Below are 16,007 nucleotides of genomic sequence, written 5' to 3' on the forward strand. Positions count from 1 at the left end.
TGAGACTCTGTCTCAAAAAAAAAAAAAAAACCAAACAATCAATTCCGTATATCATTCGAATGTACAAGTCTTCAAAAACTGACAAAAAACTAAGGTGAAAAAATGCAAAATGAAAAGGCTCCCTTGACATTGCTTTTTTTTTAGTAAAAAATGAGACCCCTAGAGAAGTGCCCTTTTCACTTCAACAGGAATGATTCCTTTCTCGGTTTTCATATCCAGCTCTGACCTCTTCAGATGACCTGCAACTTGCCTGCACTATCATCCCTATTCAAATTCCCCAAAGTTACTTTAAACTAGCCATGGCCCAAATCACCTTCTCTTTTTTAAAAAAAATCACATTTTTCTTTAGTGCCTCTACTATTCTTTAAAGTGTCTGAAAGTCATTCTTTCATACATTATGTCCCGTTTTCTAGTTGTTTATGGTAGGAAGACAAATCCAGCTCCTGGATTCCATCATGGCCAAAAGCAGAAGTCTCCAAATAACATGTGAACTAAAAACAGCAAGACATAACATACATAGACTTTGCAAACATAATTTTGTCTATAAACATAGACTTTGGTGTCAGAATTATTTGGGTTTAAATTCTAGTTTTATCACTTTTTTAAAAAGTTTATAAACCACAAAGAAAAAAAAACCACAAAGAGATACAACTTCACACCCATTAGCATGGCTATTATTAAAACAAAACCAAAAGAAAACAAAACCAAAAGGCCAGGTGTGGTGGCTCATGCCTGTATAGTCCCGGCACTGTGGGAGGCCAAGGCAGGAGGATTGCTTGAGGCCAGGAGTTTGAGACAGCAAAACCTCATTTCTACAAAAAAAATTTAAAAAGTATTTGGGTACAGTGGCACGTATCTGTACTCCTAGCTACTCGGGAGGCAGAGGCAGGAGGATCCTTTGAGCCCAGGAGTTAGAGTCAGAGGTAGTAATGAGCTATGATCACACCACTGCACTCCACCCTCTGGGTGACAGAATAAGACCCTGTCTCAAAAAAAAAAAAAAAAAAAAAGCAGGGGCTGGGGGGGAGATTTTGAATGTTCCAAATACAAAGAAATGATTGATAAATGTTTGAAGTGATAGATATGCTAATTACCCTGATTTTTTAACATTACACATTATATATATGTATCAAAATATCACATTGCATTGTACTCCATAAATATGTACAATTATTATGTGTCAATTAAAAATAACAATAAAAGCAGGCCAGACATGGTAGCTCATGCTTGTAATTCTAACACTTTGGGAGTCCAAGGCTGGAGTATTACTTGAGGCCCAGAGATCCAGACTAGCCTGAGCAAGGGTATAACCCCGTCTCTACAAAAAAAAAATAGAAAAAGTTAGCTGGGCATGGTGGTGCACACCTGTAGTACTTAGGAAGCTGAGGCAGAAGGATTGCTTGAGCCCAGGAGTTTGAGGTTACAGTGAGCTAAGATGATGCCACTGCACTCTAGCCTGGGTGACAGAGCAACACCTTGTCTCAAAACCAAACCAAAACAAAAATAATAATAAAAGAAAAAAAACAAACAAAATTACAAATGTTAGCGAGGATGTGAGAAAATTAAAGCCTTTGCATATTGCTGGCAGGAATGCAAAATGGTGCAACAACTATGGGAAACAGTGTGGAATTTGCCCCCCAAATTAAATAAAGATTGCCACATGATTCAACCGTTCTACTTCTGGGTATAGACACAACAGAAGTGAAAGCAGAGACTCGAACAGATACTGATACACCAATATTCATAGCAGCATTATTCACAATAGCCAAAAGGTGAAAGAAACCCAAATGTCCATCAACATGAATGCATATACAAAATGTGGTGTGCATATCCGTGTGGGTATATTTGTGTATACACACACACACACACACACACATATATTATATATATATATATTCAGCCTTAAAAAGGAAGGAAATTCTGACACATGCTACCACATGGATGAACCTTGCTTGAAGACATTATGCTAAGTGAAATAAGCTAGTCAGGTAAGGACAAATATTATATGATTCCACTTATATGAGGTACCTGGAGTAGTCAAATTCATACAGACAGGGGTAAAACAGTGGTTGCCGGGGGCTGAGGAAGTTACTGTATAATGGGCCCAGAGTTTCAGTTTGAGAAAATAAAAAAAGTTCTAGAGATGGATGGTGGGGATGGTTGTACAAAAATGTAAAAATGTATTTGATGCCACTGAACTGTACAGTTAGAAACGGTTAAAATGGTAAATTTTATGTTATGTATATTTTATCACAATAAAAAAATAAAGTTTACTACCCCTGTCCTGCAACTACCAATTCCACAAAGTATTTGAGATAGCTGGTTTTCCTGCTTACTGACTGCTTGTGTGACCTCGGGATGATTATTTAACCTCTCCAAGATCCGAGAGAAACTATGAATCTGGCACAAAACAGGCACTTGACACAGATGTGTTTGCTGTCTCCAAACCCCTATTTCTCTTCCCCTACGAGCCCAACCCCTGCAAATATAAAACACCAAAGGCAGGTGAACAAGTGATTTTAATCCGCAGGGTAACTTCTGAGGCAGTTAGAGGCTGCCACTTGGACAGATCTCAACTCTTCCCACCCTCTAAGAACAAAAGCACCACACAAGTTTTAGAAAATGTGGTAAATACTTCTCTAAAAGGTTTCCCAGCCATATTTGTCTGCAGTAGTATCAGAAAATAAAATGATCAGCCCTAGGAGAGATAGATGTGGAATAATCACACTTACCTGTACTGCCACCCAGTGACAAGGTTGGTGTACTTCATTAAATAACCATACACATTTTCCATGTGATCACTGTTTCAAAAAGAACAGAAAGAGCCAAAGTCAGTGAAAATTAGGAGCAATTCCAGGAAGATAACCATGCACTTTGGAACGTAGATGTAGACACATATATTTTCTATAAATGCCTCGAATTTCTTCAGAAGTAAAATTTATAGGTTAACAGAGACATTCAATCCCCAAAATTCCACTTTATCAGATTTTCTCAAAACAAGCGTAATACACCATAAATCATATTACAAACTCCAAATGTAAAATCATTATGCAAATATAAAATCATATAAATATAAAACAAATGTGTTATAGGTATATTATACCATAAATAAAAGCATATTATTTATAACTCTTTCAATACTTAAACAATAGAAACCAGTTTTATAATGTGAGAATAAACCAAAAAAGGCCTCTAGATAAAACAGTGCCTCCTCGCTGGGGCACATAAGAAGCCAATCTGTCATGTCTCTGATTCCTTGGTTTCTAAAATGAATATCCTGCTTTTGATGAGAGTGTGACAGCTCGCTCCCACTCCCTCATCCCAAATAGGATGAGGCAAAGTGCTCACTACAAGTCTTGCCACTGGAAAGACTTTATTCCGGACCTGTATCATTAGCCTTACTACAACTGAGTTTCTTTACTTCCTGCCCCCTTTTTTCATTTATTACAGGTATGCTCTGTTAAAGTGGTTCATAGGAAATGCAGTATTTCACTGATATTTCTTTTCTAACGTTTTAAGGTTCCTTTTACTTATGAAAAGACAGTAAAGCTAAACCCAGACTGCTGTATCTTTCTTATATGTAGGCTTCATTTTTCATTTTGTCATTTAAATTAAGAATTCCTTTCCCATTCATATTCTACTCTGGTCTTTTAACTTTACACTATAAAATGCAATGGGGGCCGGGCGCGGTGGCTCACGCCTGTAATCCTAGCACTCTGGGAGGCCGAGGCGGGTGGATCGCTCGAGGTCAGGAGTTCGAGACCAGCCTGAGCAAGAGTGAGACCCCATCTCTACTAAAAGTAGAAACATTATATGAACAACTAAAAATCTATATAGAAAAAATTAGCCGGGCATAGTGGCGCATGCCTGTAGTCCCAGCTACTTGGGAGGCTGAGGCAGTAGGATCGCTTAAGCCGAGGAGTCTGAGGTTGCTGTGAGCTAAGCTGACGCCACGGCACTCACCCTAGCCTGGGCAACAAAGTGAGACTCTGTCTCAACAAAAAAAAAAAAAAAAAAAAATGCAATGGGAATGAAACATGTTTTCTCTACTATCCCTGAGTCACATAGGATATTTGGTAAAATTTCAGCCAACCAGCATCCAGGAAATTTAAAGTGAAAGGCAATTGGCAATGTTTAAAACATGCATGTCAAAGGCAAAGGCAGGGAAGAGTTGATAATCAATAGAACAAAGTTCAAACAAGGTTTAGATTGACCTTAAGGAGAAATGAAAAGAACTGAAGACAAAGACTTTCTCAGGAAAACAAAATGACCAATTTGATTGTAAAATTATAGTAGCTATTACTGGAGTGCAAGTAGGGTGATGCCTCAAAAATAAACTCAATGTTTGGTGCCTTTTTAATCTTGTTTCTTCAGAGTATTTGAAAATAAAGATCAAATCTGAAAATAAAGAACTGATCCCAGCCGGTACCGTGGCTCATGCCTATAATCCTAGCACTGTGGGAGGCCCAGGCAGGAAGATTGCTTGAGCTCAGGAGTTTTGAGACCAGCTTGAGCAAGAGCAAGACCCCGTCTTTCCCAAAAATAGAAAAATAAGCCAGGCCTCATGGCGAGAGCTTGTAGTCCCAGCTACTTGAGAGGCTGAGGCAAGATGATCACTTGAGCCTAGAAGTTTGAGGTTTTGCAGTGAGCAACGATGATGCCACTGCACTCTACCCAGGGTGACAAAGTGAGACTCTGTCTCAAAAAACAAAACAAAAATTTGCTCCCATGACTGAGTAAATGTTATTTAATTTTTTTCTGCATTTTTCTCTTATTCCATGGTTAGCAAGCAAACTGTTCATTAATATCAAGTGAAGTTGTTCAAGTCCTTTTGGTTTCATTAGGCCACTGATCTCAGGAAGACAAAGGTTGTCAACTTCTAAAACGCCAACCCAAAGTTCTGATAATCAAATATTATATATTGTGTTGTGTTAAAACTATAGCGCCAGTTAAATTCTCATTTCAATATTTACTAAAGCCCCCAAATAGAAGAAAGGATTCTTGTCTAGAAACAAAGCCTCTTGAATTTTTGATGCACTTCCTATAGCCCCAGCCCCAGGTCACAACCAAGTTATTTTTTTCAGTTCCTTTGGTACTTGGAAAAACAGAGAGGGACTTTTCTTGTCTGTCTTTCACATCTTCCCCAGGCTTAAGGTTTTTGTTGTTGTTGTTGGTTTGGGGGGGGGAAGGTTTGAGAAACAGTCTCACTTTGTCGCCCAGGCTAGAGTGGCCATGGCGTCAGCCTAGCTCACAGCAACCTCAAACTCCTAGGCTCAGGTGATCGATCCCCCTTGCCTCAGCCTCCTGCGCTGCTCAGACTACAGGTGTGCACTATGATGCCTGGCTAATTTTTCTATTTTTGGTAGAGACGGGATCTCGCTCTTACTCAAGCTGGTCTCAAACTCCTGACCTCAAGCGATCCTCCCACCTCATCTCCCAGAGTGTTAGGATTACAGGCATGAGCCACGGCCTGGCCCAGGCTTAAGTCTTAAATAGCCCTTTGGGACCATAGGAATCCCAATGCCCCTGGACTCTGCCCCGAAGAATTCTTCCTCTGTTTTAGGTATTTAACACACAGCTCAGCTTCCCTGAACTGTTCTTGACTGCAAAACTTAATTCTTTGTCCATTCTGTCCTATAGCTCTAAAATTTGAAATATTTATTTACATTCTGCATCAACCCACAAAAGGCCTGAGGTGGCACACAACCTAAATGAAATACTTTCTCAAAGTACCAAGATAGTTCATAATTCATCATTTTGAGAATTCCTCTTTAATCTGCGTTCTCTATACCAAGCCTTCATTACTATTACTAGGTAAGTATCAAGCCACAGCCATTAACGTGTACTAAAAACATCACAACTCAATTATAGTTCGGTCCTCTGGTTCTAAAACTATATATATTTTTCAAATGCATGTGAACTGTGACAAAAAACTTTCTCATATACTATTTATACACCTGAGAAAAACAATAAAATTTTCATTACAAAGCCATCGAAGAAAATGCATCATCTCCTTTACCTTTATTCAGTCACTATTTTCATATTGCTAGAGGTATTTCTCATTTTGCTCATATCTGCTATTTATATCAGTCATTTAATAGCTACCAATGAATTTTTAAAAGTGTACGATTTCAGTAGCATCATTCACTAAAAAAAAAATCCAAAGTGGGCCGGACACAGTGGCTCACACCTGTAATACTAGCACTTGGGGAGGCCAAGGTGGGACGAATGCTTGAGGCCAGGAGTTTGAGACCAGCCTGGGCAACAGCGAGACCTCAACCCTATAAAAAAGTTTTAAAAATTAGCCAAGTTTGGTGGCGCGTGCCTATAGTCCCAGCTACTCAGAAGGCTGAGGCAGGAGGATATCACTTGAGCTCAGGAGTTCGAGGTTGTAGTGAGCTATTATGATGCCACTGCACTCTAGCCCAGGCAATAGAGAAAGACTGTCCCCACCCTCGCAAAAAACCCAAAGTATATCTTCATATTTCATAATATCGTAATGTTTTGTGTTCAGTTTTCTAATGTTGTATTTTGTTGACTTGCATATTTAAAAAGAGTTAACTTTATGAAAAAAATTACAAGAGGGATAATGAATGACATGGATTTATATGATAGTATAATAGCATAAAGCCAGATTCAAAAGAACTAGAAACTTAAATAATCAAGTATAGACTGCTGGCCTGTTTTTACTATATAAAACAAGTGTCTCCAGGTTACAAAGAATCAACTTAAGAACATCCTATTCTTTGGAATAGATGGTTGCATCCCTCATCCTTTCTTTTCCACATATTCCAAGAATTAGCCACTACTCAATGCAACCAGCTGATGAGGAACGACTGTGCCATCTGGTGGTCAGCAGAAAGAGCTTTGTGACTGAACATCTTTGGTAGACATTTTTTCTTCTACTTCCTTATAATTGAGTTACCATGTAGTACCTCTAACCCTCATGCTTTATTTCCATTTAAAATGTGTGAATATCTATAGAAGATTTTAAATGTACTTGTCAATATGAATAAAATTTAATTCTTAAAGTGGGAACAAGCACATATCTGATTATATTATACTATTTCATGTTCTATGAATTAGAAGTGAAGGTCCAAAAAAATTAGTATGTTGAAAAATAAGCCATGGCTTTCCTCGACTGCAAAGCCTGGGAGGTCCTGGCCCGGCGAGGATGGTGGATCTCATCATCCTCAGTGCTTCTTTGCCGAGCCCCACTTCCCCTCAGTAAAGGGGTTTGAACTCCTCCCCACCAAAAGAAGAAAAGAAAAATAAGCCATGAAGAAGTTAATTTCTTCTTCAGTCCTTCAGCAACTATATTGCTCAATAAATTGGGTATATTTCTGATCTTTTAAACTTGTTAATGTTTCATTGCAATTAGTACTGGAAGCTGACAGTCTATATAAAAATAGCTGATTAACTGAACTATGCCAAGTGGCATTATTATATTTTGTTTGACACTCATCTCGTCCTAAATATCTTAATAATGATTACTCCAATTCTTAAATCTCCATTACTATAACACATATTTCTTAACTCTTCTCTAACAGATTTAAGATATATAGAAGCTTTTAAAATTAAGCTACTTTTTGAACAGTCTCAAATCCTTTCATTTCAATTTAACACAATTACTCGACACCTACTAAATGCAAAGCACTCTGAAAACCCACTGAAAAGGACGGGAAAAATTATAAAGGGAATACCATCTCAAATCTATAATCTATGAGAAATATATCTCCTTGAAGACAGACAATAAAAAGTGTTTCCTGCTAGTGGGAGACACGATGGGATTACATAAATAAAGATAAACACAGGATTCAGCAGTGACTGAGGAGGTTGAAATGACTGGATTTGATAACTGATTAGATGTGAAGTGAGAAAGAGAGCAAGATGAAAGAGAGATGACAGAGACATGAGAGAGAACAAGAATAAGAGAAAAGGGACAAGGGCAACACCCAGATTTGCAGCTAGAACAACTGGGTGAATAACTAATGTCTTCAGTGAAATAGGGATCATAGAGGAAGTTTTGGATTTGTTCCAATTTCACATGTTGAATTTCAGGGACCTGCAGGACATATACAGGGAGATCTCCAATAAGGCAGGCATGATTTGGGCTGGAGATACAGACTTGGTAGTCATCAGTATATAAGCAAATAACTGGTATTTGAAGCCATCCCAGAGTGGGGAACCTGCAGCCTTAAGAATAAGTGAGCTCCTTAATAAAATAAAATAACAAGATTTTAGCCCTTACATTCTGGTGCTTAATTAATCCTTTTAATAAAAGGTTTTGTTCTGTAAAATTTGGATTCGGTCAAAAGGCCGCAGTTAAGGACCTAGAAGGCCACATGTGGCCTTAAGGCCGCAGGTTCCCCACCCCTGCTGGATGGCTTCAGACAGGACAATTCTAAGTGCCTAATGCAAAGGAGTGAGTAAAACAAGAAAGAGGCTCAATATTCAGGAGAAAGACAGAGGGAAATGAGGGAGAGGTAAGGAATTAGACACTGTGATGGTTCATTTTGTGTCAGCTTGACTGGGCCATAGTGGATAAAATAAGGCAGAAGGGAGGATTCATTCCCTTCCTGCTTGCCTGCTTGAGCTGGGACATTGGTCTTCTCCTGCCCTAGGACTGGGATTTAAACCATTGGCTCCGCTGGGTCTCAGGCCTTCAGACTCAGACTGGAATTACACCACCAGTTTTCCTTCATTTCCAGCTTACAGACAGCAGAGCTGTGAGATTTCTCAGCCTCCATAATCACATGACCCAATTCCTCATAATCTCTCTCTCTATAGATTAATATCTACCTATTGGTTCTATTTCCCTGGAGAACCCTAATATAGCTAACTTAAGATATTTAACTACAGAGAGCAATTTATGTAAGCTGCAATCAATAAAAATGAGGTGCCAATCAAGCCACAAGTCAAAACCCCTACGTTATATTTGGCAAAAAGTCCTCCAAAAAGGCTTACCTTTGGCTCATTCCCTGGATGACAAATAACATGATGAAGGGGGCGGGGGGTGGCTTGCTTAGCTGAGGAAAAAGTAACTTACATCAAAAGATAGGAGTGGCTGGGCACAGTGGCTCATGCCTATGATACCAGCACTGGGAGGCCTCTAGGCAGGATGACTGCTTGAGGCCAGGAGTTCAAGACCACCCTGGGCAACACAGTGAGATCCTGTTACTACAAAAAATGAAAAAATTAGCTGGATATGGTAGCAGGTACCTCTAAGTTCTAGCTACCTGGGAGGCTGAGGCAGGAGCATTGCTTGAGTCCAAGAGTTCAAGGCTGTAATGAGTTATGATCACGCCAGATAGAGTGAGACCCTGTCTCTCTATTAAAAAAAAAAAAAAAAGAAAGAAAGAAAGTCAATAACAAGCATTGGTGAGGAAGTGGAAAAATAGGAACATCTGTGCACCAATGGTAGGAATGTGAAATGGTGCTGCCAGTATAGAAAACAGTATGGCAGTTCCTCAAAAAATGAGACAGAGAATTACCGTAAGATCCAGCAACTCCACTTCTGTTTATATACACAAAAGTACTAAAAGCAAGTACTCAAACAGAGATATCCGTACACCAATATTTAAAGCAGCATTATTCACAATAGCTAAGAGGTGGAAACAACTCAAATATCCATGTAGTGTACAATGCAATGGAATATTATTCAGCCTTCAAAAAGAAGGAAATTTTGACAAAAGCACAACATGGTTAACCTTGAAATCATTATGCTAAGTGAAATAAGCTAAATGTAAATGTAAAATGACAAATATCATATGAGTCCATTTATATGACATACTTAGAATAGTCAAATTCATGGATGCAGAAGGTAAAATAGTAGTTGCCAGGGGCCAAGAGGAGGGATGTTATTACTTCATAAATAGCAGAGTTTCATTTGAGGATGATAAAAAATTCAGGACATGAATAGTGGTGATGGTAGCACAATGTGAATGCACTGAATGCCACTGAACTATTCACTTAAAAATGGTTAAAGTGGTAAATTTTATTGTGTATATTTTACCACAACTTTAAAAACTGACGATTTGATTGTATCCTGTCTGATATTTGTGTCCTCTCAACTGGTCCTGATCTTAGGATATTATTTATTAACCTCTTAAAAACCCCATAAAATATATTACAGAGTAGAATATGAAATTCTTTTGTATTTTGAGGATGACATAGAAAGCTTCCAAGAATGGTATGAATTATGGGCTGCTTAAACTACAAACTAGATCTCTTGTATTGTCTTATGCTTTTAGAGATATTTCACAAAGTTTAAGAAACAGAACTATGTTTGCCTATGCCAATCAAAAAAAGAGAGAGAGGCCGGGCGCGGTGGCTCACGCCTGTAATCCTAGCACTCTGGGAGGCCGAGGTGGGCGGATCGTTTGAGCTCAGGAGTTCGAGACCAGCCTGAGCAAGAGCGAGACCCCATCTCTACTAAAAATAGAAAGAAATTATATGGACAGCTAAAAATATATATATATAAAAAAAAAAAATTAGCCGGGCATGGTGGTGCATGCCTGTAATCCCAGCTACTTGGGAGGCTGAGGCAGGAGGATCGCTTGAGCCCAGGAGTTTGAGGTTGCTGTGAGTGAGGCTGACGCCACGGCACTCACTCTAGCCTGGGCAACAGAGTGAGACTCTGTCTCAAAAAAAAAAAAAAAAAAAAAAGAGAGAGAGAGAGATCCTACACAATCTAATTTTTGCAGACAACTAACCCGCCACTTGACCATAAAGCCTGAATGAAGATAGGATGGAAGAAGCTCCTATATGGAAAAGTAGAAAGTCACCTCTAACATCTCCACAAAGTTAGGAAGCTGTTAACTACAATGAAAAGAGCATGGGCTTAATAGCAGATAAATAGAGGTTTGAATTCCAGGGTGACCTTAAAACATCTGAACCTAAGTTTCCTCATCTGTAAATGGGGATAAGTACATCTATCTTGCAGACTTATAATGGGGAAAAAGAGTAAGAGATAATATATTCCAACCCCTATATATGTAAAGTATATTTCAACATGGTAAGCGCTCAACAAATATTGGTTCTCTCCCACCCCATGAAGTCAATGCCTCTGCAGGCAAAGGGCGCATTTTCTAGATCAGTGGTCTCTGTATACCTTGTTAGCCTGACACTTTCAAATGAGAATGGTACCTAAAAGGCCCAGAGATTTCCACTACTTTTGTTTAAAAAAATAACTATTGTATTTTTTCCAGTAGGTATTTGTCAGCAACTATAAAGGGTCTGAGATTTACCCTACAAATTAGCCTGCCACAGTTTCACAGATGCTGGCAGAAGACATGAAACTACTGAGTCAGAGGCAAAGACTCACAGCAATAGCAGTAGATCATCAGCCCAATCACACAGGGCAACGCAGAGGAGCAGTGCCTACATAAGTAGTGGGTTGTGTTACAGGAAAGGAACTTCAAGTTTAGGAAACCCAAATATTGTAATAAACACAGTCTGCCTGGCCTCTGTCAGAGGGAGATATTATCTTTATCATACCGGACAGTAAATAAACCTGACCTTGGTTCAGGAGGGAGATACTATCTCTAACTTTGAAGAGATAAAAAAAAATCCAGGGAAGTCCTTGCCTCTGTCTAATATAAACTCAGCCAGACATTAGGTAAAGTGGTGAAAACAGATTTTATTCAGTAACTACTAACAGTAGGGGAAAGAGCTGAGCCTTGGTTCAGGAGGGAGACACTATCTCTAACTTCCAAGGCTGTCTGCTATACAAACATTCTTGAAAAAATAGTATGGAACAAAGAGCAGCCAGTATCTCTGCTAATAAAACATGCAGGAATATGAGAGAGCCATGAAAAATTTTCTCTCAACAAGTATTACATGCATATTCCAGTGAAGAGTCTCTTATCCAACGCTGTCCTCCAGCCATCAATCCTCCTGTTCAGAGGTAAGACCTGCAGAACTCTTGGCACATAACAACTCCATCCAAACCCCTGCAGTAAGAGACTTGACCAAAACTCTCCAATGGCTTCTAGCAACATAAGGCCGCGTCCTGACCGCGGCCGTGACCGCAGCCTCCCACTAAAATGCCTGCCTGAGAAAGCTCAATGCTGCCAGGAGAATTTACTGTGTGCTCAAGTCAACACCTGACCATAGGCCCCTAACATCCCTTAGAGCTGTGGTCCCCAATCCCCAGGGCCGTGGACCGGTACCGGCCTGTGGCCTGTTAAAAACTGGGCCGTACAACAGGAGGTGAGTGGCTGGCAAGTAAGCAAAGCTTCAGCTGTATTTACAGCCACTCCCCATACCTCTGTATAACCACATAAGCTCCGCCTCCTGTCAGATCAGCGGTGGCATTAGATTCTCATAGAAGTACAAACCCTACCGTAAACCGAGCATGCAAGGGATCTAGACTGCACACTCCTCATGAGAATCTAATGCCTGATGATCTGAGGTGGAGCTGAGGCAGTGACGCTAGCGCTGGGGAGCAGCTGCAGATACAGATTATCATTAGCAGAGAGGTTGGACTACAAAATAAACGTAATGCAACTGAATCATCCCGAAACCATCCCCACCCCACCCCACCCCAGTCCGTGGAAAAATTGTCTTCCATGAAACTGGTTCCTGGTGCCAAAAAGGCTGGGGACTGATGCCTTAGAACATTTATTCAAAAGGGCTTACAATTGTGAGTATGTATCTCTTAAAACTCAGAAGCATCTTTCTCAAGGATCTGAAAACTATTCTTTTGAAATATAATCATGAGGAAGGATAGGGCCTCTATTTCCCAGTCTCTATGAGAGGATAGAATCCTAACTTCAGTAACCATCAGCCAGCAAACACAGCTGGGCTAATCACATTTACGCTGACCAACCATCTGTAATTTTCATTTCTCTGACTCTGTGGAGGCTCTGCTCTCCCTTCTCCCTCACACTCCCTTCCAAACACCCAATCGCCTCTGCACAAATTGGAATGGAGCTCACCTCTTTCCCCTACTGTCAGTAATTACCGAATAAAATCTGTTTTCACCACTTTAGCTAATGTCTGGCTGAGTTTATATTAGAGGCAATGACTTCCCTCAATTTCTTGTGTATCTCTTTAAAGATACTCTATGCATCACAAGCATATAAAACACACACATATTTTGTTTTTTAAACAAATGGTTCCAATTATACATAGTATTCTACACCTTGTTCTTCTTAAGGTTTCTTAAGAAACAGTTTTCTTAAGGATGGTTTCATTTCAACACGTAAGGATCTAATTCATCTTTAACATCTGCATGGCCGTATAGCAGTTATATATTTAACCAGTCCCTACTGATGGACATTTGTTTCCAGGCTTTTATTATTACAAACAATGCTGTAACAAACCGAGTTGTACAGATCTTTGTGTACATTTGCTAAAAGTGAAATTACCAGGTGAAAGGTATACACATTTTTAGTTTTTACAGATGTTGCTAAACTACTTTGCAAAGAGGTTGCACTCATTTAACTCTTACCCTTCAATTTAAAAGAGGCCTGTTTCCTCACACCAGCAATTGTTTGCCAACAAAAACAGGGTGTAGCTTTTACCTATCAACAAGAACTTTTAGACATTACTAGTAGGCTTTTCAACATCCCATAAGTTCAAAATTAAGTTTCTTTTTTTTGAGACAGAGTCTCACTCTGTTGCCCAGGCTAGAGTGAGTGCCGTGGCGTCAGCCTAGCTCACAGCAACCTCAAACTCCTGGGCTCAGAGGATCCTCCTGTCTCAGCCTCCTGAGTAGCTGGGACTACAGGCATGCGCCACCATGCCTGGCTAATTTTTTCTCTATATATATTTTTTTAGCTGTCCATATAATTTCTTTCTATTTTTAGTAGAGATGGGGTCTTGCTCTTGCTCAGGCTGGTCTCAAACTCCTGAGCTCAAATGATCCGCCCGCCTCGGCCTCCCAGAGTGCTAGGATTACAGGCGTGAGCCACCGCGCCCGGCCCAAAATTAAGTTTCTAAAATTTAAGTGTGAGGCAGTATTACTGGAATGAGTTCCTAAGCAGGACAGAGGATCTAGTTCTGACTTTCTCACTGACTGGCTCCATGAGTGACCTTGGCCAAATCATTTCACGTTTCTGGGCCTCAGTTTTCTCTTGTGTTAGTTAGACGCCCCTTTCAGCCTAAAAGGTGTGCAAAAAGCTCTCAAAATTCTAAAGTTTTTTTTAAATAGAAAACTGTTATTTCAAAAGTCAAGTCTGAAAATAAGAGCAACATATTTCACATTAAAAATGTTTAGAGAAAAGTAGAAAATATTTTTCTAGTACAATATCTCAATGGCATAATATTTATTTATGCCCCATATACCTCTAAAACATCCTCCTAGTAGCCATTTCAATGAGACCAAGACACCACAGACAAAGAGCAGATCACTAAAACTCCCACTGCCACCTTCCTCATCTGAATGTCTATTCTACCTTTGTATATACCTCACTGGCTTTAAACCATACTTTGTTCCAAAATACACTTACAGTAACACTTAATTTTTGTCTATAATAGCATAATCCAAGAACTGAATACAAAGAATGTCTTATTCCTTTGGATTAAATCTTTCTAAATTCAAAGTAAAAAGAAAAAGCAGAAAAGCATTTCCCTTCCCCCATATTTGAATAAACAGGAAAAAAAAAAAAGGAGAAGACCCCATATGAAGCACTAGGCAATGTTTATTTTCATACATTTATTACCTGACTGAAGAGTCAATTCGTCTATTGAAAATTTCGTATTTATGATCTAAGTAACAACATATTCCAAATTTTTCTTAAAAATTTTTTTTTCTTAAAAATTTTTTCTTAAAAATCCCTATAAATTTTTTCTTAAAAATTTTTTCTTAAATTTTTTCTTAAAAAAATTTTTTCTTAAAAATCCCTATAAATAATTATTGAAAAAACAACACAGAAAATACAAAAAGCTCATTTTATTATTTAAATAAAAGAAAAAAAAATCTCTGAAGCATTTTTTTTTTTTAAGAGACAGGGTCTTACTATGTTTCCCAGGCTGCACTCAAACTCCAAGGCTCAAGCAATCCTCCCACCTCACCCTCTTGAGTTGGATTTTTTAATAATAGTTTTCATCATAATTTTTGCTTTCAAAACATAACACCTTCAAACTCTTCAACTATTGAAGTTCCCTATTGAAGCTGATCATCTCCCAATTACAAATACAAATATTTGCATAAAAGGACTAGTGAAAAATACAGTCAAGATGGCTAAACGTGATCCCAAGAAACCAAAGGGCAAGATGTCTACTTACGCCTTCTTTGTGCAGACATGCAGAGGAAAACATATGAAGAGAAACCCAGAGGTCCTTTTGTCAATTTTGCAGAATTTTCCATAAGTGCTCTGAGAGATGGAAGACAATGTTTGGGAAAGAGAAGTCCAAATTTGATGAAATGGCAAAGGCAGATAAAGTCCTCTATGTTCAGGAAATGAAGGATTATGGACCAGCTAAGGGAGGAAAGGAGGAGGACCCTAATGTCCCCAAAAAGGCCACCATCTCGATTCTTCCTGCTCTGTTCGGAATTCCACCCCAAGATCAAATCCACAAACCCTAGCATCTCTAATGGAGATGTGGCAAAAAAGCTGGGTGACATGTGGAATAACTTAAGTGATAGGGAAAAGCAGCCTTATATCACTAAGGCTGCAAAGCTGAAGGATGTTGCTGACTATAAGTCTAAAGGAAAGTTTGATGGTGCAAAGGGTCCTGCTAAAGTTGCCTGGGAAAAGGTGGAAGAAGAAGATGAAGATGAGAAGGAGGAGAAAGAGGAGAAGGAGAAATAAAAAATTGTTGATCTATCTCCTTGTGAATACCTTAGAGTAGGAGAGGACTATAATTAATACATCTTTTATTTGAGAAATGTCTATAGCCCTCATTAGATTTAATTACAAAATTTGATCACAATCATATTGTAGTCTCAAAGTTCTCTAAAAATTGTTTCAGTGGTTTACATGCAGTGGCCATGGGTGTCTGGAGTACCCTGAAACTGTATCAAAGTTGTACATATTTCTAAACATTTTTAAAATGAA

General features: G+C 39.0%; 1 protein-coding gene across 2 annotated transcripts in view; it reads right to left on the bottom strand.

Moving 5' to 3' along the window:
• Positions 1-16,007, bottom strand: part of OSBPL11 (oxysterol binding protein like 11) — a 78,932-nt gene that overhangs the window by 51,524 nt on the left and 11,401 nt on the right. For both annotated transcript variants that reach the window (XR_011233878.1, XM_069472717.1), the window contains exon 2: positions 2,733-2,801. Coding sequence is in view for 1 of the 2 variants with exons in the window: in XM_069472717.1 (XP_069328818.1) it covers positions 2,733-2,801 (69 nt within the window). In the remaining variant the exon portion in view is untranslated. The remainder of the gene's footprint in view (positions 1-2,732; positions 2,802-16,007) is intronic.

This window comes from Eulemur rufifrons, chromosome 7 (assembly GCF_041146395.1).
Source record: "Eulemur rufifrons isolate Redbay chromosome 7, OSU_ERuf_1, whole genome shotgun sequence".
In the NCBI taxonomy this organism is placed as follows: Eukaryota; Metazoa; Chordata; class Mammalia; order Primates; family Lemuridae; genus Eulemur; species Eulemur rufifrons.